This window comes from Pseudorca crassidens, chromosome 9 (assembly GCF_039906515.1).
Source record: "Pseudorca crassidens isolate mPseCra1 chromosome 9, mPseCra1.hap1, whole genome shotgun sequence".
Lineage (NCBI taxonomy): Eukaryota > Metazoa > Chordata > Mammalia > Artiodactyla > Delphinidae > Pseudorca > Pseudorca crassidens.
This window is the reverse complement of record NC_090304.1, coordinates 10,628,942-10,653,104: the sequence shown is the minus strand read 5'-3', so window position 1 is coordinate 10,653,104 and position 24,163 is coordinate 10,628,942. Positions and strand designations below refer to the sequence as shown.

Sequence of the window (24,163 nt, the reverse complement as noted above, 5' to 3'; positions counted from 1 at the left end):
GTCATCCACTGTGGGTGTTATTTTTCATCATTTTACTTTAAGTGGGAGCTACTGATTCTGCTTTTCACTTTGCTCAAGCTCTAGGTTTTGACCCATTAAACTGAAGTTCTTGGCCACGTGGGATCAGCAGGTACTACAGAGCAACCTCTGCTTATGCTCTCTGGGATCTCTTTGGATGTTTGATTTTGTTGTTTCTGGCCTCTGATAATTACCCTTAATTTCTTGCCACCTCTGCTAGGCATTTCTAAAGATGCTTTGAAATATTTTTATCCAGCTTTTTTTTTTTTTTTTTTAGTGGTTTGTTTCAGGAGAACTTTCCAGCACTTGCTATCTCCTGTATTGCCAGAAACGGAAGTCTAGCCTTCTTTCCTGTGCAATCAAACATGTGTCTCTCAGGACGCTGCTTATCAGCAGGAGACCACCCCCTGTGTCCATCCTACCCTGGCCTGCGGTTGGTCACCTGTGTTTGTGAACTACCTGCTCTCTGAGGGTGGGGCTGTGGTTTCCTCTCTTCCTCCTGAAGAGGTCTCTCTAAGGGTCGGTTGAATGGAGTTGAGAATGGAAGTGGGAGGTATCCACCTGCTGCCTGTGCTACCAGAACCTTCCACAAGAGGGCAGCCTCAGCTCAACTCCCTCCACCCCGCAGGGACGGGCAGGAGGGGCCCAGGTCCCTGTGGCTCCAACACCTGTAACTTCAGATAGCCCCTCTCCATTCCACACGGCGGGGAGGTGAAGACAAGCAAGGATGAGGGAAGTGTCAAGCCAGGCCAGGTGAGTCTGAGATGGGGTCATGATGGGGAAGGGTCAGGACAGAACCAACCTCCTCTGGACTCAACTTCTTCAAGGGTTCTGTTTGGACGACCAAATTAAGTGACCTGTTCCTTCGTTCACTCAACAGCATTTGTTCGGCAACAACTGTAGGCCCCACAGGGAGTGCAGTGGTGAATTAAACACCCTTGGGGCTTCTCCGGTGGCGCAGTGGTTGAGAATCCGCCTGCCAATGCAGGGGACACGGGTTCGAGCCCTGGTCCGGGAAGATCCCACATGCCGCGGAGCAACTAAGCTCGTGAGCCACAACTACTGAGCCCACGTGCTGCAACTACTGAAGCCTGCGCGCCTAGAGCCCGTGCTCCACAATGAGAGAAGCCACTGCAATGAGAAGCCCGAGCACCGCAACGAAGAGTAGCCCTCGCTCGCCGCAACTAGAGAAAGCCCGTGCGCAGCAACGAAGACCCAACACAGACAAGAATAAATAAATAAATTAAAACAAAAAAACCCACCCTTGGTCCCTGCGTCTTTCCCAGTGTCCACTGCAGCCCAACTGGACAGCTCAGCGTTTCCCAAACAGCCCCGGGCGGCCTGCCCCCGCCCCTTTGCTCCTGCTGCTGCTTCTGGCCCAGCGGCGTCTGCCCGTCACTGCCTGTTGAAATCCTGCTTATCCTCCGGGGCCCAGCTCCCATGCCTGCTTCCACAGAGCAATGAACCCTCAACCCAGGACCCAGGGGAGCAGGGACTGGAGCCTTCTGCGCCGTCACTGGGGCCGGTTCCAGCCTGCAGAGGAGGTGGGGAAACCATCTATCAGACCCTTCCTGCTTTACCATTCTCTGAGGGGAGGTGGAGGTGCTCCCTCTTGAAAGTGCAAAGCCACGTCCTCCCTCTTCCCAGCCATCTTTGCACCTGAGAACAAGGTAAAGCTTGGGATTCAATCCCATGAGAGCCAGATTCCATGGACTAGGACAGAAATGGGTCACTCATCCACTCTTCTAGTATGTACTGATGGAGTGCTCTACTTACTATGTACCAGGTCTCCAGAAATGAGGCATGGTCCCTCTGCTTCCCTCTTCCTTAAGAGACCCTTGAGGCCCCTGTGTGTGTGTGTGTGTGTGTGTGTGTGTGTGTCTCACTCTGCGACTCTTGGGGTTCAGCCAGGCTTGGGGAGCTCACAGTCGAGGCAGCTGAGCTCTCCTCGCCTATATTACCAGCCTTGCTTCCTGGAGACCGAAACCACAAGTAGAGCACAGAGGCGTGAGAGACACTCACAGGCTGGGTTTGGCCGCATGCGTGAAAAGGGGTGCTGTCTCCTGCTGAGAGAGATACACAAACGGGAGCAGCTAAGGGCAGAGCCTCCGAGAGGGGCACTCGGTAGCCTGCCCACCTTCTGGCCCTAGGATGGTACTTCCCACTGGCGGGCAGGCATAGCGGTCGGAGATGACACCAGACATAATGCTCCTCTTCGTGGTTGCTGGATTGCTGACGGCAGCTCTCTCAGGTAGCCCTCTCCCCACCTCCTGCGCTCCTGCAGGAGAGCCTGGGACCTGCCCTCCTGGCCCCTTTTCTGCTTCTTTTCTCACACTCACCTGTCTGGAGCCTTTTAGCCAGGACTATACTCTGGTACCAGGATGGTCCCAGCTGTGTCAACAGCATTAGGGGCCCAGAGAGGGTACAGGGACCCCCGTGAGGGGCTGAGGCTGTGCCTGGGCAGTGCTAGGAGGACCCCCGAGGGTCAGATAATGCGGGTAGCACGAGGGTCAGATAATGCGGGTAGCACGTGGGGTGTCTTACCAATGGGCTCCCAGGCTCACAGGAGGGAGACGCCTCCCACCCACAGGCTCAGGAATCCCTGCATCCCTATTTCTTGCCAACTCTCAGGAAGGAACCGTTTGCCTTCCAGAGAACTAGGGCCACTGACGATCATACTTTCAACCCCAAAGCTGAGGCCCTGGGTTCACCAAGCTCGTACCGCTCACAGCAGAGCCGTCCTGAAACAGAATTCGGGAAGCTAAGCAGAGCTGGGGACAGCTGGCCGCTGGTTGCTCCACTGGGTGTAGTTTAGGGCACAAATGAACAGAAAAGCTCTGAGGCTCAGATCCTCCCTGATCCTGAGCTCCGTCTGGGTGCCCAAACACCCTCGCAACCTGGGCCAGGCATCGGGTGGCAGGAAGTTTGGGGCCCTGGGCTGTGCTCATCGGGTGCTTGTTGGCCCCTGTGGAGTGCAGGGTCCAAAGTGGCAGGAGCTGGGCAGGAGATGCTCTGGGCCCTCACACTGGGGGATAAGGAGATGGGTGTGGAAACAGAATGCTGGGCCTGGGAGTCTGGGTCCACCTGGCAGTAGAGATGCTAAATGCTTTGAGTGTGGTGTTAGGGAGACCCAGGAAGGCCCCATCAGGAAGCCTGGAGCATTCGGGGAGCCGTGGGGGGCTCTTCTCCCTGACTCTGTCTATCTAGAGGCACGTGCTCCCAGCCTCCTGACCTCACACTGGTTCAAGGAAAGCCGTTTAGCTCTGGGATCAGGAATAGGTGCTCCTTCGGCCCCACATGGGCCCGGAAGAGAAGCTCTGCCTGTCTCACTCTACCAGGAGACCCTGGAGCTTGGCCGCTTTCTGCCCCCGAGCTGAACAGACAGATGGTCCGAGACTGGGGCCCTCGCTCTGCGTCTCCATCCTCTGTTCTCCATGAGCTGCCAGCCTCGGCTCAAAATTAAGTCTGGGTCTGAGAGGTCTGCGGACCGGCCCCTGGGCCCCGGGATCTGGTCTTGAACAGTGCCTGAAGAGTGGTGGGAACCTGGGCTGGGCAGAGCCCAGGAAGGTGAAGCGGAGGGTGCCTTGGGGCCCAGTTCCTCACACATCACCTTGTCTCTGCCCGGCCCACTCCACTCTCAGGATAGTTATTTACTAACTTCGTGTTTTCAAAACTGTACTTACAGTCAGTTGACTCACTTGTTACTAATACAAGTTCAGTTTTGAAAGGAAACTTTATGTCACAATTACAAATGGAAAACTGACATCATTTGCCACAAATAAAAGGTAAAGGTAAGCATAAAAATAAATGGCGGTGAGGGCCTCCCTGGTGGCGCAGTGGTTGGGAGTCCGCCTGCCGATGCAGGGGACACGGGTTCGTGCCCCGGTCCGGGAAGATCCCACATGCCGTGGAACGGCTGTGCCCGTGAGCCATGGCCGCTGGGCCTGCGCGTCCGGAGCCTGTGCTCCGCAACGGGAGAGGCCACAACAATGAGAGGCCCGCGTACCGAGAAAAAAAAAAAAAAAAAAAAAAAAAATGGCGGTGAAAACCAGTTCCTCTGTTGTGTTAGTAAAAAGTTAGAAGAATGTAACGGCCCTTGTGCCTGAAGCCTTTGGCAGCCCTCTTTGTTAAAGGGAAGATGAGGGGATGATAAAGACATCCTGCCTCCAAATTGTTATTTTCTTCTTGACTCTTCAGGGGGTCTGAAAGCCCTTTGGGCGGGAATAGTTTCCTCGCTATGCGATTTAATGGCATTAAATGCTGCTCCCTTCGACTCTCCTGAGGGTGCGCAGTGGTATAGGTCCTAGTGCTGGGAAAGAGGGCCTGCGGGGAGGGGCACTCTGGGCAGAAGGGAACTTGAGAAAAGAAAAGGAAAGAGAGAAAAACAACTGGGAAGAGGGAGGAAGGAAAGGGAACTGGGAGAATGAGGTCCATCAGGGAGCTCCAGGGCATCACCCCGAGGGCTGCACGTGGCCTGGGCGGGTTACCGGGCCGTGCCCTCAGACCACAGGCACGTGGAGTCTGGCCCTCCTGGGTCCTGGTGGACCCGGCCCCCCCTTTCCTACTTCCCTTTGCAGTCTCGCCTCCAGGCTCCATCCTGGGCCTCACACAGCTGTTTCTCTGGCCAGGCCGGCCTGGATTCTGGGCCGGCCTCTCGGCAGGCCTTGGTTGGTGTTGTTGAATGACCAGGGCAGGGACCAGGGCCTAGAGAGCCATGCTTCCGAATTCTCTGCTGGCGCTCCCTGGAGGCCTGGGTCCAGGACCTGTTTGTCCACTTATCCTCCAGTTCTGCCTCGGTTTCCAGATCAGCCAAGTGGGGATGGAGAGGTGGAGAGAATGAACTAGAAGCCCCTGACCGGGGAGGTTGTGGGGGAGGGGAGTCAGGAGACCAGCCGATTCCTGCCACCCTGCCTTTAATTCACCTTGTGACGGTGCTTGTCGGCTCTGGACCTCAGTTTGGGTGGAATGGGGCTCTTTGGGCAGATGATCCTTAAGAGCTTGGTCAGATCTGACACTCTGCATTAGATGCAGGAGCAAGAAACCCGGCCGTTCCCACCAGGGCCGAGCCGGGGTCGGTGACTCGAATTCCATCCGGACCGTGGTTGGCGCGAGGTCCTCAAGGGCTGCCGTTGTGCACTTGAAAAGGCTATTTGTGGTTTTACTTTAAAAAAATAATTTCTTAAATTAACACATTAAAAAAAATCTGTTTTTCCTTACCTTGTAAATTCAATACACAGATCTCATTTTTTTTTGCAAGTCCAGTAGTTTTTAACAATGGCTCTCAAGGGGTCTTTGTTTAATATTTCAGCAAGTCGGGTTGAACAGAGTAAGCCTCCTTAAATAATAAATACCACTGACAAATGTAGCTAATTGAGCTCCCTTAGATCTGTGATGTCTAATCTAGCTGCTATTAGAATGTACCATTTGGAACGCGGTCGTCTGAATGGAGCTGCGTTAGGAATATAAAATACACAGCAGAGTTTAAAGATGTGTTCAAAACAAGAATTGTAAAATATCCCATTAGTAACTTTTATATGATTACGTTGAAATGATAATATTTTGGATATGTTGGGTTAAATAAGTGTTACTGTTACAATTAAGTTTACCTATTCCTTTTTCCTTCTTAAAAATGTGCCTCTTAGGGGCTTCCCTGGTGGCGCAGTGGTTGGGAGTCCGCCTGCCGATGCAGGGGATGCGGGTTCGTGCCCCGGTCCGGGAGGATTCCACATGCCGCGGAGCGTCTGGGCCCGTGAGCCATGGCCGCTGAGCCTGCGCGTCCGGAGGCTGTGCTCCGCAGTGGGAGAGGCCACAGCGGTGGAAGGCCCGCGTACCGCAAAAAAAAAAAAAAAAAAATTGAAAAATGTGCCTCCCAGAAAATTTAAAATGACCTATGGAGCTCACCTTCCATTTACACTGGCTAGCACTGCCCTAGATACCCTACACTACCTTTATAAATTTAATGAATTTGATTTTCTTATAAATGCTTCAAATACCTCTAAGAAACACAACCTTCCCAAGGATTTAAAAGAATGCTTATAGATCTAAAACACTAACTTATTAAGAAAGTGAATATTAAGTTCTCTTAAGTAGTCTAATCAAGTTTACAGATTTCAACTGAAGTCAGTTAGTCAGTCACAAACATGAGAAACTCTATGGCTAAAAGTTCTTAAACATTAAAATACAGGATTTTATGCACCAACATACAGAACTTGACCCAACTTAAACGTAACAGAAAGGTACAGATACTATGGGTTTCTGTTTATTTCACACCTCTATTTTTTAAATTCGAATCTTCCTGGGCTTAAAAATCACTTACCAAGGAGAAAAGAATCCTACCATTGCACGTAACTTGGCTTATCCCGAGCAGGTTGGAGTTTCCATCTCAGTGGACTGAGATGAGGACAGCTTTTTGGTTGTTTTGCCAAAATATAAGATATGATTCTCTGGTGCTGCTGACGGATAGCCCGTGGCCTCTGATGGGGCTGGTTGCTCTACCCACGATCCAGGTTTCAAAAACCTAGTTCTCTCTGTCTCCCCCCAGCCCAGGGAGTTTTACCACTTGATTGGATTAAACTAAACAAATGTTTACTATTCTTTTTTCCCCCCCATGTTCTTCCTGCCTGGCAAGACTCCAACTCATAGATCTATAAATAACGTATGACAGACACCTGCATATTTCTCCTAGCATAGTCTGGCTCTCTGATCGTATGACTGGTGGGGACCTTTAGCATGGCCGTGACCATGTGGTGATGTGGGACAAGGCAGCTCCTACGGCGTTGGGTCTGGCATTATTTAGCCAAACATAGATGATTCCAGAGGGATCTAGAATGAGTGAGAAATGCTGCCCACAGCCTCCTTCGTTCAGTTCGCATTTATTGAGGCCTGCTCCGAGCCAGCCTCATTTCTCACAGGAATGCTCGAAAATTAAATTGGGCCCCCAGCTGTCGGATTCTGAGACTGAAGCATCAGCCGTCCCCCTGGGACAGGGAGGGGTAAGCAGGTGACTCCAGCTGAGGCTTTGGGACAGAGGCCTGGAGGAAAAGACCCCCCTGGCATGGGGCCCACCCTCCCCCTGCCTGGACCACAACTAAATCCCATGCCAGATGCTCAGCCTTGCACTGAACAGACGCTGGTGGGGCTGGAATGCCCGGGTCGCTAGCCTGCCCCAGTCTCAGTGTCCTCCAGACCGTCCATCCCACCCTCAGCACTGCCTCCCATCGGCCAGGTCAGGGCGAGGTGCATCAGAGGAGCAGCATTTCCTGGGGGCCCTCATTCCTGCCCTTCCGGACGATTACTAAAGCTGCCATCCTACCTGACCGTTTGCTTGATACTCTTAATGGATGTTTTAAAGTATAAAGACATTTATTTTTAGAAAAAACTTTATATTGCTGCCTTCAACATAAAGCCATTGTAAATCACCTGATGGTAACAATGGTGAAAATAAACATCGTGGAAACAATGTGATTCATTTCTGGCCAGACATGTGGTATTTAATACCCTGTCAGTGACCACCTAAATGCGAGCTTATAAATGTTACACAGCCAAGACAAAGATCTCTTATACGTAAATATAGGATTTAGCGGTTCACGTGATGCCATTTGCACAATAAACTCATTTACCCACGTGACAACCCCATGGTGTAGGTGAGGAAACCGGGGGTTAGCAAGGCTGAGGCCTGTCCAAAGTCTGGAGCTAAGACGTGCCAACGCTTGAGCTGAGGTGTCCTGACGGGGAAGAGTGGCCCGGCCTGTCTCCTGGCTGGCTGCCCCTGGGGTTCCCTCTGAGGATGAGGCATCTCCCCAAGGTGTTGTACCTTCCGGGTTTGCAGCCTCAACATTGCATCCAGGGACAGCCCCGAGCGGCCTCTGGGGTCCTGGGACCCCCCGGAAGACTTCTCAGGATCGGATGGGAGCAAATGGGCTGCCTCTTTCAGCAAAGCCCAGCCTTCATGGGTTTGCTGGGCATTTACCCTGCCCACCCAGGCCAGGAATGAATGAAGTGAAGCTGAAGAGACGCAGTGAGACAAAGGAAAGCTTGTCTGGTAGGGGGCTCCCTCTACCCACAATTTATTTAACACCTGCTATCTGCCAGGCCCTGGGATGGCACTGAGATATGAAGGTTTGACCTTGAACATAATAAATGTTGAAGAAGGTGGCAAAACATACAAGGGTCATTCTGGGTTAGATGTGACAACAGGTGCAATCCCATGACAGCCATAACCACCATCCATTGCAGGGGACTTACATTCTCCAAGCACCTGCCATGTTTATCCTGTCCTACACTGACACTGGGGCACTCGTCCCCATTTTACAGGTGGGGAAATGGAGGCTCAGAAAGTTCTGTATTTTGCCCCAGGCTAGTGGGTGATGCTGAGTTTAAATCCATGTCTGCGGATCTCCAAAACCCATGTTCTCCATCACTGGGCTGCACTATTTCTGGGAGCCAGGAGTCAGAACAGGGAGAGCTTGAGTGTCCCGGAGAGGGGGACGTCCCAGAGGGGCTGGACACGGGGGACAAGAAGGCTTTTGCATACGAAAGAAAGATGGCCAAAACATCCTAGGCACGAAGACATTTTTTAAATGTGTGCGTGCAAAGGCTGGTGAGATAGTCGTGTTGTGCCAGCATCAACTTCCTGGGTTTGGTAATTTACTGTAGTTACGGAATAGGTCACCGTCAGGGAAAGCCGGAAGATGAGTGCATGGACTTCTCTGTGCTATTCTGGCAACTTCTTGTGAGTGTATCATTTCAAAATAAAAAGTTAAGGCATTTCAGGCAAAAGGGCCCATTGGAGCAGGATCTGGAGAGCATGGTCTAAGGCCTATGGGGTAGGTAGGGCCTCAATTCCCAGACGAGCTGGGCTCCGGGCTCTTTTTCTGCTGACTCATCCAGACTGCCGTGTCATGAGGATGCAGTGAGCACGCCAGGCACAGAGCCCGGCACAAACCGTACATTTACATTCGCCAGGCCGACAGGTGTAAATTCATATACCTGTCTTCTCCTCATCACAGCCCTGTGAAGTATGAGTTATTGCCCCCACTTTACTGATTCAGCAACTGAGGCTCAGAGAGGTGAAGTGACTTTTCCTGGATGGCACAGTTAATAGACTGTTAAAAGATACACTGAGGCATATTAAAATTTTTAAACTGAGCAAAAATCGATTCAAATCGGCGGCATACGATCTAGCAGATAGAAAAGACAGGTATAAAAGGGGACTTTTATAGGCAGAAGGGAGTAGGAACCAGAAAGTTATACTAGGCAAAAAAGCAGATTGGTTATTGCAAAGTTACTCTTTTTTTGTCGTTTATTGTTATTTTAATTTTATTTTTTTAAATTGAAGTATAGTTGATTCACAATCTTGTATTAGTTTCAGGTGTACAGCAGAGTGATTTAGTTATACATACATATATATCTATTTTTTTTTCATATATATAGGTTGTTACAAAATATTGAGTATAGTTCCCTGTGCTGTCTTTGTTGGTTATCTCAAAGTTACTTTCTTTTAGGGGATGGCGGGGTCTAGCAGGCAGATGACCTAACTAGTGCTGGTCAGGTGATTTCTGATTGACGGGTTTAAGATGCCATTTCTGGGAGAGCTGAAACCATAATTAAGTCTCGGCTTCATGATGTGCGGCTTTAGCATAAACAACTCCACTTGGGACCTGTTGTCTTTTTTTTTTTTTTTGCGGTACGCGGGCCTCTCACTGTTGTGGCCTCTCCCCTTGCGGAGCACAGGCTCCGGAGGCGCAGGCTCAGTGGCCATGGCTCACGGGCCCAGCCGCTCCGCGGCATGTGGGATCTTCCCGGACCGGGGCACGAACCCGCGTCCCCTGCATCGGCAGGCGGACTCTCAACCACTGCGCCACCAGGGAAGCCCTGCTGTCTTGTTTTTAGCTAGTAGGCGCCAGATCTTTAACTTGACTTTATGACTCCAAATCCACGATGTTTCCCAGCCCTGGAAGACCGGCGGGGTTTGGAACTCCAGCCACCCCAAGATTTTTATAGGAAGGGTCCCCCATTCTCTGGGGAGTTTGCACCTCAGCTACCAACAGCTGGGCTGTCATGGAATTTGGGTGGAAAAACCCCTTGAAGGAACTTGTGTGTCAGAAGCCACTTCCTGGCCAAGCTTCCGCTCAGCCTCAGTTTCCCCAGCCATAAAGTGGGGTCAGTGGCAACCTCTAGAGCCCAGGGCTGGGATGAGGCTCCATGAGACGATGGTTGTGAAGTACTTGGGGAAACATGGGGCTTCTTGGGCGCCAAAGACCCCCGTGGCCACACCTACTGTTGGGCGTGGGGCCAAGGCAGGAGCTCGCGGAGGGAAGCCCGGGTTTCCGCCCACCATTTTGTAGATTCCTGTGGCCCAGCTGCCTCTGCCTGAAAGTGGCAGCTGAGACAGCCTTCAAGAGGCTGGGCAGGGAGGCAGGGCTGAGGGGCTGAGGGGCTGAGGAGGAGACTGCGGAGCCCTTGGGAGATGCTGGATTAGGGTACCATAATGGGAGAGTGACCCCCTTACTTTCCCCTGCAAGGGGGTTGACCCCGGGTCTCCACTGAGTGTTAGGAGATGGCAGGGCACATTAGAAGTTCCAGCCTGTAAGTTTCCAGGACACCCCCGACCGCTCTATCGTGACCCTGAGCTGGGCTGGGCTTTCCAGGCAGGGCCAGCATAGCCCAGGGAGTCTGCACCCGGAGCTGGGGGCCAGGGCTGTGCGGGGACACAGGCTGTGTGAGTGAGGGGGGCTCCTCAGAGCTGAGAGCTTCTCAAGGCGTCCTGGCAATCCCATCTGTGTGCCCCACTTCCAGTTTGGAAGTCACCTACTGAGCCCCGAGTCAGGGAGAACACAGAGGTGAAATCGCTGTGTCGTCAGCCGTGTGCAAAGCCAAGCATGGGTCTGTCCATCTCGCAGAAGCACGAAGTGATACTTGGAAAGCTGGAGCCACACAGCGAGTTGCCGACAGAACTGTGACCAGAGTCACTTTCCGGGCACCAACCAACCCATCCCCGCCAGCTGCCTCTTCCTAAATGGGGCTTGGGGAAAGATTTTCTCTACACTTCAACAAAATTTTTGCTAGGATGTTCATCTCTTCCAGAAGGGGTGCCTGGGAGCTGGGCTGGGGCGGGGGCAGAGGTGGAGAAGCATGTCCCGGACAGGGAGGACGTCTACTCCCCATTCTGCTCAGCGAGACCAGCTTCCTCTCTTTCCTTCAGCTAAACTAAGCAAACACACTTGCCAAGTGAATCAAGCTCCTTGGAGAGATGTGCTGCACCCTCCAGATGGGGTTCTAGAAATACGGCAGCAGTATCTGAGCTGGAAGACTCCATCCCCAGAGGGCTGCCAGTCATTGACATCTACCCATTTGTCAGAGGAGGAAACTGAGGTGCAAAATGGGGAGTGAGGCACCCAAGGTCAGGAGCAGGGGTGAGAAGGGTCTGCAGGCTCTGCCAGGAGCCCCTCCCCACATTACCCAGAGGGTGTGGCGCTGGCCTGTGCCCACAGATGCGTCCTCAGCACCCCCCACCTCGATGTGGAGATGGCAGGGGAGGGCTGTGGTCTGACGTGGGTCTGAGGTGAACACAGCTGACCCTGGGCTCTGAGATGTCAGCTTTGTGAGGCGAGGAGCTGGCTTCCTGCAGCCACTTTGCCTCCACCACCTCCATGGCTCCCCGACTGTTTTGTTTAGTTTTATTTTAAAAAAATTTATTTCAGCACAATTTTAGACTTACTGAGAAGTTGCAAAAATATACAAAGATTTTCCATATGCTCTTTACTCAGATTCCGGACTAGTAATATTTTTATCATTTTCTCTATTTTTCTATTACATTTTTCTTGAACCATTTGAGAGTAGGTTGTAGACGTAACTTCCCTTTCTCCTAAATACTTCAACATGTCTTCAAAAAAAATAAGGTCATTCGCTTATGTAACCACCGTACACATATCAAAATCAGGTGATAAACATTGCTACAAAAATAATCTGTAGAACTTTTTCAGATTTTGCCAATTGTTCCAAAACAATTTACCTTAGAGGCAAAAGAAAATTCCATCGAATGTGTTGCATTTCACTCTCCTTATTTTCCTTTAATCTAGACCAATTGCTCAGATTTTTTTCTTTCAAGATACTGATCACTTTGAAGAGTACAGGCCAGTTATTCTGTAAAATGTTCCTCAGCGGGGCTTGTCTGATGATTCCTCATGATCAGTTGTGTTGTTTCTGGCAGGAGTATCACAGAAGTGAAGTTGTGTCCTTCTCAGACATGGTATCAGCTTGTCCCATTACCCATGGTCTAACTCTGATTGCTTGGCTAAGGTGACGTCTGCTAGGTAAAGTCACTCTTCTCCTTTGTGATAAATATGTCTCTTGTGGGCAGATTCTTTGAGAATACGTCAATTTTTTGGTTCCCTTCAAAGCTTTACCCACTCGTAATATTATGGCTGATTCTGGCCTGGATCAGTTATTATTGCGATAGTTTCTTGATGGTGATGTTGTGATGCCATTGTTCTCCTACAGATACAGTGGCCGACTCAGCTTTCTCTGCTGGCTCAGTGAGTGGGAACCAGCTGGCTCAGTGTCTTGAAGGCTGGTGCTGATGGGGCCAAGAGTGAGCTCTCAGGTTGAGCCTCTGACGGCCACCACCTTGCCTTGCCTCCTTGTGGAGCCTGGCGGGGCTCCTCCCTGCTCCCCGGCCCGTCCTCCCTCCACCTTCACAGCTTCCTGTCATTCATTTGTGGAGTCCTACTACGTGCTGGGCACTGTTTTTAGCCGCTGAGGATGTAAGACAAAGTCCCAGAATTCAAGGAGCTTATATTCTAGTGGAGAAAACAGACAAATGAATAAACATTTAAAAAATAGTATCGTTTCAAAGTAGAAATAGAGACACAGACGTAGAAAACAAATGTATGGATACCAAGCGGGAAAGGGGGGGGTGAATGGGAGGAACTGGGAGATTGGGATTGACACCTATACACTACTGATACTATGTATAAAATAGGTAACTAATGAGAACCTACTGTATAGCACAGGGAACTCTACTTAACGCACTCTGGTGACCTAAATGGGAAGGAAATCCAAAAAAGGGGGGATATATGTATACGTATAGCTGATTCATTTTGCCACACAGTAGGAACTAACACAACATTGTAAAGCAACTATACTCCAATAAAAATTAATTTTAAAAAATGACTACCAAAAAAAAATAGTATCATTTCAGAGAGGTCTATGTGCAACGAGGGAAATAGAGCAAAGGAGGGAAGACAGAGAGACTGGAATGGGGATCCAGGTAAGGCCTCTGACGACACGTGAGCAGAGATCTGATTGATGGGATGAGCTGGGCGTGCCAAGATCAGGGAGCAGGACATTCCAGGCAGAGGCCATGGCAGGTGCAAAGGCCCTGAAGCGGGAGTGAATTTCACATGCTGGAGGAGATTACAGAGGGAAGGGGAGAGTGGAGGAGATGGAGGTGGAGAGGTTGACACGTGTCAGGGAAAACAGATCACGTACGGGCTTGGAATTAATCCAAAGGAAATGGGAAATCATCAGAGAGTTTTAAGTATAAAAGGATGTGATTTGATTTGCCCTTATGTATATACAATTATTTAACAAATATTTTTTATAATCAACTTCGTATGTAAGCCTAAGTAAGTTGATTTAAACCTAGACATCTTCTAGGTTTCATGTGTCTCAGACCAATGTTGCTTCAATAAATTGAATATATCTGTATAAACAGATAAGACACTCAGAACAACTGCGTCATTCACTAGCCCGCCAGCCAAGCCCAAGTCAGCTCTCCCTTTGTGAAAGGCTTGTAATCCCCAGGACTGAGCAATTGGAAAAGGAATCATCTGCTTACTGTGTGATTCAATACTATTTAATCTTGGATCTTAAATTGGTCTGGTGTGGGATATACTGCGTTAACTGGTGGAAAGACCAGTTTGGGGGAGGCAGTGGGGACAGCGGGGTCTGTGTTGTGAGGGAGGGAAGCAAAGTCTGCTTGGCAACCTCACATCAGGGGCTGTCGGAGGAGGGCAAAGGGGACAGGGACTCACCCAAGGTCATAGCAGTGGCTGGTCTCAGCTCTACCGTCTCTCCTTGTCACTCCCACCTGGTTCCAGCTGAAAATTCAGACACGATGTAAACATTAGTCATCCTTATTGTAAGAATGTTATGACAACCACATTAAAAGAGATCTCACCCAGCACGCACACACTGAGGCCCTTCGTTCCTGAGGGAGGGAGTGTGTAGGTCTCTGTAGCGTCGTGGGCGTTTAGTCGCGTCAGCGCGGAGGTGGGTGTGCGGAAGGGCACCGTGTTCGTTGTGATGAATATTTGTCAGAACGGCTGTGAGAACGTGGATTCTGGGGTCTCGGAGACCAGCATGGGATCCCAGGCCGCACCACCTTCTCTGTGACTTTGGGCACGTTTCCAAACCTCTCTGAGGGGAAATGGGTACCACCGGAACGTCAGCTCCCCAATTCTCGCTCTCTAGATAGACTCTAAAGCCATCCCTGAAGGTCTTTAGAGACCATTTTTCATCACCTGCATCTGTGGGGGCTGGCTCGGTTCCAGCCACGTCCATGTAGCCATGAAACTCAGTCCCACAAAGCACTTGTGGAATTTTTGACTCTGGCGATCTGGAAGTGGAGGGCACAGCCATCCGTCCTGTGGTTCCCCCCCTGCCCCCCGCCTCTCCCAAGACTCCCCAGAAGCAGCTGTGGGCTTTTGTCAGCTCTTGTCTCCCAGAGGTGACCTTTGTTGCAGGTACGTGCGTGACTTAGTTTCCTAGGGCTGCAAAGTACTATAAACGGGTGCATGAACAACAGAAGTGTATTGTCTCACAATTCTGGAGGCTGAAAATTCAAGATCAAGGTGTCAGCAGGGTGGGTTCCTTCTGAGGCTGTGAGGAAGCATCTGTTCCACGCCTCTCTCCTAGCTTCTGGTGGTTTGCTGACAATCCCTGGCATTTCTTGGCGTCTAGAAACAAATCCCCACCTCTGCCCTCCTATGTGCATACGTCTGCCTCCAAATTTCCCCTTTTTATGAGGACACCAGTCATACTGGATCAGAGCCCACACACTAGTGACCTTATTTTAACTCTGTGCAGACCCAATCTCCAAACAAGGTTGCATTCTGAGGTACTGGGAGGTATGGACTCCAACATATCTGTTTTGCTGGGACACGATTCAGCCCATAGCAGTGCATGCATGAGTGTGCGTGTGTGTACATGACTCAGGAGTGGAATTTCTGGGTCACGACTATGGAAATGCTTTCTAGAGTGGTTGTGACAGTTTTGTTCCACCCCGCCCCCCTCCAGCAATGTACAGAGTCCCTACTGATCCCCATTCTCAGCAACACTCCATATTACCACCTTCTTAATTGTCGACAATCCAGGGCCTGTGAAACAGTCTCTCCCTGTGGCCTGACGTTGCTTTCCTCTGCGGCTGTGTGGCTGGGTTTTTCATATGTTCAAGGGTCCTGTGTGTTTCTTCTTCTGTGAAGGGCCTCTTCCTGCCTTTTGCCCATTATTCTATTGCTTGCCTTTTCCTCACTGGTTAATGGATGAAGATTCTTTTCTGAGGAGGGTTTCCACTGGGGAAGGTGAGGAGAGAAGAGGATAAAGGGGGAAGTTAGGTCATCATTTCTGGCCTTAAATTTCGAGAACTCATCCACACAGCTGCTCCTTCAAGGGAAAGACAGGAAACCATTTCAGGCCCTGAGTCTCTTTCTGGAATCTCCGGGGCCAGGTTCAAATCAGAATCTAGAATGTTAGGATTTTAGAGAGGTGACATGTTTATGTGATGTAATGTCTCAGCAGGGGCCTGAGCAGCCTCTGTAACCAAATACCTTAACATTTCTGCAACAAAATATATGATTTTTCACACCACGTAGAATAAATAAAGACCATGGACAAACCAGCATCTTTTCAGGTCAGGAAGGCCACCCACAGAGTTATGAAAAATCCAGGGGTATCTGGGGCTTCAGAATTGCATTAAAGATTGTGCAAGCGTGTTGCCAAATAGCTATTGAGAGTCAGGCCCCATCACGATCATTTTCTCTTTTAATCTCCCAATAGCCCCAGGAGGTGGCTATGAACATCACCGCTTACTTTGACAAAGGTCACTGATGATACTAGAGTTTAGGAAAAAGAGTGCATATATGTATATGTAAAACTGATTCACTTTGCTGTGCACCTGAAACTAACACAACATTATAAATCAACTATATGCCAATAAAAATTTTTTAAAAAAGAAAAGAAATCCAGATCCTGGTATTAAGAGGAAGAGATGGGATTCGAACTCACATCTGTCTGACTCCAAAGCCCAGCTGCTTCCAACTCTGCCGTGCTGCCCCCAACCCTATGGAGGTGGCTTCTTGACTTCTCTGCTCCCCAGGATTCTGGAGTTTAGAAGCAGAGTCACCAGCCAGAGGAGTGGATTGGGAGGGCGGGATGCGGTGGGGAGTGAGTAGGTGGGAGGTCTGTTGGCTGAGCCAGACCCTCACCCCAAAGCAGTGGGTGCTGGTTGCCAGAGTTAGAATGCCCACCTCAAACCTCTGCAAAGCTTCCCAAGGGTCCATCATACCTTGGCATTGACCAAACATTCAGCTGGCTCTCTCCTTGCCCCAGTTTGAAGCCCTCTTTAGACACCGGAGGGGGAGACACTGATCAGAGATCTTACCTGTTGCTGCGGTTCAGGGACTGAGAAAGCAACAATGTCTTCCCAGCATTTAAGTCAGAGCTCGAGCACCTTTGCAAGGAAGGATAGGGAAGCCCAGTGGTGTCAGACCACTGGTGGGGAGAAAGGGTGGCATGGAGAGTGGTAGGTCACTGCCCCACATGATCTCTCCTCTGAGCCCGCTCACCCCCTGGAAAGGTACAAGTTAGATCTCCCAGGTTGTTTGGCAAAGGCTTGGATATTTCCTGCTCTCCGTCATGTTCTCATCCTTGAGAACTCCTACACATCCTCTAAGGCCCCTCCCAATTGTCAGAATGATTCCCTCTCACCTCTACTCTTCCCAGAGCACTTTATCCTGACCCCTGGGGTAGCACTTCTACCTGATCATAATCAACTCTGAGTATATCTTCATCCTCTGCCATGGCTTGGGACCTGGCACAGAGCCTGGCCAAGAATGAGGAACAGATGAATGAATGAAGGAAGGAAGGAGTGACTAAGGGCTAACATGGGCAGAAACGTGAAAGATTTTGAGCCACTTCAGAAGAGCCCTAGACGTGACTTATGGAGGGGAGTGTGGGCTGACCATGTCTCCAGAGAGCCAAGAAGTGGGCTTGAATTTAGAGAGACCGGAAGTTGAATTCTGCTTCCACATCTTAGTAACTGTGGCCTTGGGCAAGTCGCTCAAGTTTCTTACCTGGAAAACTGAGACTTCAGTGGGCCCAACGGAGAGTCATAGGAGAGTGCGTGCTGTATGTAAAGCCGGGACACGCACATGCTACCTCTTCCCAGGGAGCCCAAATTTATTTCCTGAACTTGAACTCATGGGCCTGGTTGGCCTTGTGGCCGTTGGCTACTGCCGGCCTTTAGCTGCTAATGACACAAGGTGGCCGTGGAGATTCAGGCTGAATATCCCCCGTGCCTCCCCAGTTTCCCCTTTGAATCTGGATTTGGGCCTGGATTTGTTTAGAGAGAGGAGGTGGGTAGTGAGAGGGGAGGGGCCCCTTGGAGCTGATGGGCACAGCTGCTGAGCCAGGGTTGGTCCCTACATCCCAGGAGACATTCTGGTCCCAGCCTGCTTGGGAAGGGCTGTGTTTCCTTCCCAGGAAGGATGATGATGACTTCCAACAGCTGCTAGATGCCTGATATTAAGGGGGCCCTTCTCCGAAGGGGGCTTTCGGCCACCTCAGGAAGGCGTCAGCATCACCCCTGAGAGCTGGGGGGATTTTCACCCCTTGCCCACACTCAAGCTTCCTTCACCCAGAAACTGCTGCTGCAGCAGCTCTCGGAGACTTCGAACCAGAGCCACTCCTGAGAGCCGGTGGGTGGGGACGGGCCCCCTGGAAAATCCTGCATGGCCAAGCAGAATTTCAGCTTCCACTGAAACCCGGAAAAACCCAGCCCTGCCCTTCGTACAGAGGCCAAACTCTGGGGAATTTTATTCTTGAATTTCACATACTTGAGTTTCTAGCTTAACACAGCAGGCCCTGTCCTGCCTCCGGGCCTTTGCATGTGCTGTACGCCCTACCCAAAATGCCCCTCTGCCTTCTCCTACTTGTAGAAGCCGCCTGACACAGTGGAAAGAGTGAATCTGGGGAACATGCTTGGATTTGAATTCTGGCTTTTTCACCACCAAGCTCTGTGACCTTGGAGTAGTAACAATTTCTCTGAGCCTCTTTGTCAGTTAAATGGGTTTCATGATAGCACTTCCTCACAGGGTCATCATGATGCTTCTGAATGACGTCTATAAAGCTCTCTGTTCAATAAATCTGGATCCGCTCCCTCTGCCCCAGTGAAATGTTCCTAGACCCCAAGCCCTGGCCCAAAGGTCACCTCTCTTGCAGTAACTTCCTGAACAGGTGTAATCAAGGCAGCCCAGGAAATCCTTTGTCTGGGTGCAAATCCTTCTTTGCCTTTATTTATTTATTTATTGGCTGCATCCGGTCTTAGTCGCGGCACGCGGGATCTTTCGTTGCGACGCGTGGGCTTCTCTCTAGTTGTGACGCAAAGACTTCTCTCTAGTTGTGGCAAGCGGGCTCCAGAGCACGTGGGCTCTGTAGTTGTGGCACTCGGGGTCTCTAGTTGTGACGCGCAAGCTTCATTGCCCCGTGGCATATGGGATCTTAGTTCTCCGAGCAGGGATCGAACCTGCGTCCCCTGCATTGCAAGACGGATTCTCTACCACTGAACCACCAGGGAAGTTCCCCTGCTTTGCCTCTTATGAGCCCTGTTGTTCTGGAAAGTTCCTCCACACCTCTTGGGCCCTATATTTCCCCATTTGTAAAGTGGGGATAATAATACCTTCCTCTGAGCATCATGATGGAGATGAAAGAATTTAAAGCTATTAAAAACCCATGTAAGCACACAAGACTCCTTGGCAGGGGGCATTGATATGATTCAAGCAATTTACAAAGGCTTTTTCACATATGTTGTCATTTAAAAAAACTGTTGTTTTCATTTTCAACACTAAAATTATATATAATGTAAATAGTACACAATTTAGCAACTACAGGAAAACAAAGAAAGAAATTTACCTGTAATGGTAACTGTTGTTACCACCCTGTTATAGAATCTTCCAGACATTTTGTTAGAGAGAAATATTGAAAAACACACAGAAGTACAGAGAGTGTTTCAAAAACTCCTAGGCATCCCCACCACCCAGATTTAAGAAATGTTTACATTTTCACATATTTGCTCAGATCTATTTTAATAAGAAAACAAACCATACAGATGCGGCTGAAATATTTCCTTATCCCTCCCTCCCCAGAGCACTCACGCTCCAAGGTGTGGTGTGTGTGCCCTTCTTCTCCATGGTTTTGTACTTTTATTGCATAAAAATGTATCAATACCCAATAGGTAGCACATGTGCCGCATTTTCTATAAATGGCATCATATTGGATGCACTGTTCTACAGCTCACTCCTCCTGCTCAATATATGTTTCAAAGGTCTATCCAAGTGGCTAGATATAGATCTAGTTCATTCTTTTAACAAAATAATTCAGTCTATAAATATAACATAGTATCATTAATTATTTTCTGCTGAGGAACTGTTAGATTACTTCTAATTTTCTTTGATTACATACAGTGCTGCAGTGACAATCTCTGCATATGTCTGCATGTGAACTTGCCAGCGAATAGTTTTCTAAGCTATATATAGAAGAGTATTGCCGTGGAGTCAAGATAGCAGCACCCTCAGCTTAATGAGATCTCTGGCCATTTCTCTATGCATTGTATTTACAAGAATATGGTCATCCTGTGTATCTTGTTTATAATCCTTTACTGCCTATTACTCATATGCACACGCACATCTATCACATATATTCATTTGTGCTTGTTGATTCTGCAGGATCTTCTTTGCTACTTACTGCGGCCAGGTATTGGATTTTTGTGTGATCTTGTTTCGGTCCTGTGAGGTTTTTATACCTGTGAGGTGAGGGAGGCAAGTTGGCCATATGAAGAGATTTGCCCAAGGTTTCCATAGTAAGGAAGAAGCTGGTTTTCAAACCCAGGCTTGTTCAGTTCCAATCCCATGCCCTTTCTGCTGCCCAAGACCTGGTAGACGGTTCTACGCAATCCACATTCTAGGGTCCCATCCAAGACGTACTGAATCGGAATCTAGAGGAGGAACCCGGATGTCCATTTCCTGCACGCAGTGGTCTGAATCCTTACGGGGAGATCAAGAAGATGGGGCTTGTAAAAGGCCAGTGTCTCTGGCCTGCTGGGCTCACTTGGAGAAACTCAATCGTGAGTTGCTCATGATTCTCTATGCTTGGTGGTATCCCATCTTACCATCTGGTAGCTGCAAAGAAGGTAGAGTCTGGCATGGGAACCTGAGCAAGCCTTGGGGCCAGGTCCACAGGAGCCTTTGCTTTTAGAGGAACTCCTGTTACCGTGGCAACTGCAGTCCACATCTCATCTCTAGGAATGCTGGATGCCGTGTTTGTAGGGCCAAGGAAGGGAATAGCAAGTTGTGAGTGTGAGGCAGCTCTGCTAAGCTTCCTAAGAAAGACAGGGAGGCAAGAGGAAAGAAGGCAGCTTTGGGGGAACTGGAATTGTCCCTTTGCAGAGAAAACTGAGGCACCCTCAGAGCCATCTTTGTGCCTGGGGTGAATGAATAGATAGATAGAGCTGCCCTCCTATGTCCATTGGGGATTGAACAGGAGAGAGCAGGGTGGGGGGACATAATGGCAGCGGCCATGTACCACGTCCTAAGCATGTTACATATGTTATCCATGCACCCCCTCAAAGCGATCCAATGTGGCTTATGTATTATGCCCAGTGCCAGGTTAAAACTGAAGTCTAGCAGGGCTCAGTGACTTTCCCTAGGTCACACAGCTAGTGATCGACAGAGATGGGTTCGGATCACTATTCTGTCTGTCCCCAAAGTCTCTGTTCTAAATCATGAAAAGAGAATTTCCTGTTTGTTTCCCGTTTGGCTATCACAGATAAGTTTACTATGAACATGTACATAAAATTCTTTATATGAACATATGGTTTCTTGTTCTAAATGAATGACTGTACCCATTTGTATTCCCATCAAAAGTATGGGAGCAGTCCAGTCCCCCTGTATTCCTCACCGGTTCTTGGTTGGTATGATCAGTACTTTGAATATTACCTGTTTTAAAAGTGTGGAGATGGGGCTTCCCTGGTGGTGCAGTGGTTGAGAGTCCGCCTGCCGATGCAGGGGACACGGGTTTGTGCCCCGGTCCGGGAGGATCTCACATGCCACGGAGCGGCTGGGCCCGTGATCCATGGCCGCTGAGCCTGCATGTCCGGAGCCTGTGCTCCGCGACGGGAGAGGTCACAGCAGTGAGAGGTCCGCGTACCGCAAAAAAAAAAAAAAAAAAAAGTGTGGAGATGTATCTCACTATGGTTTGATTGCATTTCCCTAATGATTCATGATGTTGAACATTTTTGTGTTCATTTGCCAGGTGTATGTCTTCTTTGATTAAATGTCTGTTCTTTTATTAGTAACTGAGAAGACAATTAAAAAAACTTGAAAATAAAAAAAAATTTCCCAAGAGTGGCAACTGTGAAGGTGATGCATTGGTGCTGGGAAGGCTGTGGACTCTCCTACTCCCGGGATCATCTCATTTACGCTTACTTCCCTAATACGTACTCCAGGCCCCAGCACGTGGTACAGGTTCAGCAAGTGTTAATGGAATTGAATGCAGAACAGCGATAGACTCTTTTCTCAGCTTTCCGGAAAACATGGCTCACACGCCCTCACTTTCCTGAGCATGAGAGTAGGAAGGGGAGTTCCAGAAACAGATCATACCCCAAAGCCGGTGGTGTACCCTGATTTCATCTTTGAGTTTCCTCTCACTGCAGATTACGAACTGTTGTCTTTTACCTCCCCTGGGTTTGGTGATGGAAAGGAGGGGAGTTCAATCTGGCATGTAGGGAGGATGTCATGCAGGTGAGCATCCTCTGTTATATAACATGGTGACAAATACAAGCTAAAAAGTCTGGATTTCTCTGACCTGCGTGACTGAGGACCTTTGGGGCTGGGACTCTTGAAACTTTTGTCACCACTTTTCTCTGTCAATCACGTGCTGCTTTAGCTTGGGCAAAATACCATAGACTGGGTGGTTTAAATGTTTGTGGCTTAAACAACAAATATTTGTTTCTCACGTTTCTGGAGGCTAAGAAGTCCAAGATCAAGGTGCCAGCAGATTCCGTGTCTGGTAAGGGCTCTCTTCCTGGTTGCAGACAGCCGCCTTCTTGCTGTATCCTCACACAATAGAGAGATCTTATGTCTCTTGCTTTTTTTTTTTTTTTACATCATGAGGGCTCCACCTTCATAACCTCATCTATCCCAAATTATCTCTCAAAGCCCCCACTTCCTAACGCCATCACAGTGGGGATTAGGGCTTCGAATATGAATTTATTCATATATGAATAAAATACGAAGTTTTAGAAAGACATACACATTCAGTCCATAGCCTGTGCATTGAGTTTTCCTTGTGTCCCTAAGCCCTTCCTAGGTATGATGAGAGAGAATGAAAACAAACAAACAAAAATCCTGTAAAATAAGTTAAGTAAGCCTAAGACACCAAGTTGCTGACTTTCTCTTGGGTTCCCAGGGGGGAGAAGTCAGCCCAACCTTCCTGGGTTTTGAAAGTCCCAGTGGGTACAGCCTGGTCTAGTCACATAGACATTGATGCCAGTCACCTCTGGAAGCGAGGACCACACTGTCCCACCAAGCCCCCAGGACTGCTTCAGTCTCTGCGACAAAATAAACTCAACCTAACCTCTCCAAGTCCCTTCAAAGACAGGACACAGCTATTCCCTCTGAATCAAGTCATAAGTTATTTTTGCGAGCCAGCGCACTGCTTCTTTCCAATTTTAACGGAATTATAGACTGTCTCTTCTTTCCAGTTGTTTTAACAATTGCTCTCCATCGAGTTTGGGACTGCTTGTACACACTGCTATATTTAAAATAGATAACCAACAAGGACCTACTGTACAACACAGGGAACTCTGTTCAATACTCTGTAATAACCTAAACGGGAAAAGAATTTGAAAAGGAATAGATATATGTGTACGTATAACTGAATCACTTGGCTGTACACCTGAAACTAACACAACATTGTTAATCAACTATATTCCAATATAAAATAAAAATTAAAAAAAAAGCATTTCAGAGGTTTACTGTTCCACTGAAGATCACTAGCTATCAGTAAATAAAACTAGTATTAAACATAAAAAAAATTGCCCTCCATCAACAACCTCAAGAGAGTCTTTCAAAGAAAAACATTCACTGTAGTCCCAGCACCTTCCCACTCGGGGCTCCTCCTCCTAAACTCCCTGGGGCTATTAGTCCTTGACTCTTCCAAGTAACCGGTTTCTCCTCTGGCCTCAGAATTGAAACAAGCGGGTTCAGGGAGTGCCGGAGCCAGCCTGTGTGGGAGAGTCGGTGGGGAAGTCGTGGAACAGCTCATGGCTGGGCTGCCAGACCTCATCTTGTCCTTGTTGGGGGAATGGCGGGCAGAATGCCATCTCAGGGGCTCCTGACCTAGGGAAGGACAGCTTCCTCATGGCCGCACATCTTTAGAATCAGGGCCCTTTTGGGAATTGGTCCCTGGGGCTTGACTGAGTACTGAGTTGTATCACCCTTGGAGGTGGGCTATCTAAGTTCAGGGCTGGCTGAGTGTGGTAGAGCTGGAAGGAGTTTGGAAGACCACCCGGGCTGTCAGAGCTCCCTGCCCCTCGCCTTTGGCATGGTCAGTCGCTGAACCAGAAACCAGGATGTGGGATTCCAACCCAGTGGAGTAGAGTGGTTAAGAGTGTGGGTTCTTGAACCATGCAGCCTGGGTTCGAATCCTAGCTTTGCCATTTTCTTGCTGTGTCATCTTGAGCAAATTACTGCTAAACTTTTTTGCACCTTGGTTTCCCCACTTTGTGGACTTGCTGTGAGAATTAAACTGGTTAATTCATCTAAAGTGTTTTAAAAAGGCCTCGTATGTGAAAGTACTGAATACATGT

General features: G+C 49.2%; 1 protein-coding gene across 2 annotated transcripts in view; it reads left to right on the top strand.

Moving 5' to 3' along the window:
- Nucleotides 1-2,084: 2,084 nt before the first annotated feature.
- The window catches only part of CD6 (CD6 molecule), a 41,383-nt gene continuing 19,304 nt past the window's right edge, over nucleotides 2,085-24,163 (top strand). For both annotated transcript variants that reach the window (XM_067748873.1, XM_067748872.1), the window contains exon 1: nucleotides 2,085-2,269. In XM_067748873.1, coding sequence (XP_067604974.1) covers nucleotides 2,209-2,269 — 61 coding nt within the window. In that variant the 5' untranslated portion in view covers nucleotides 2,085-2,208. The remainder of the gene's footprint in view (nucleotides 2,270-24,163) is intronic.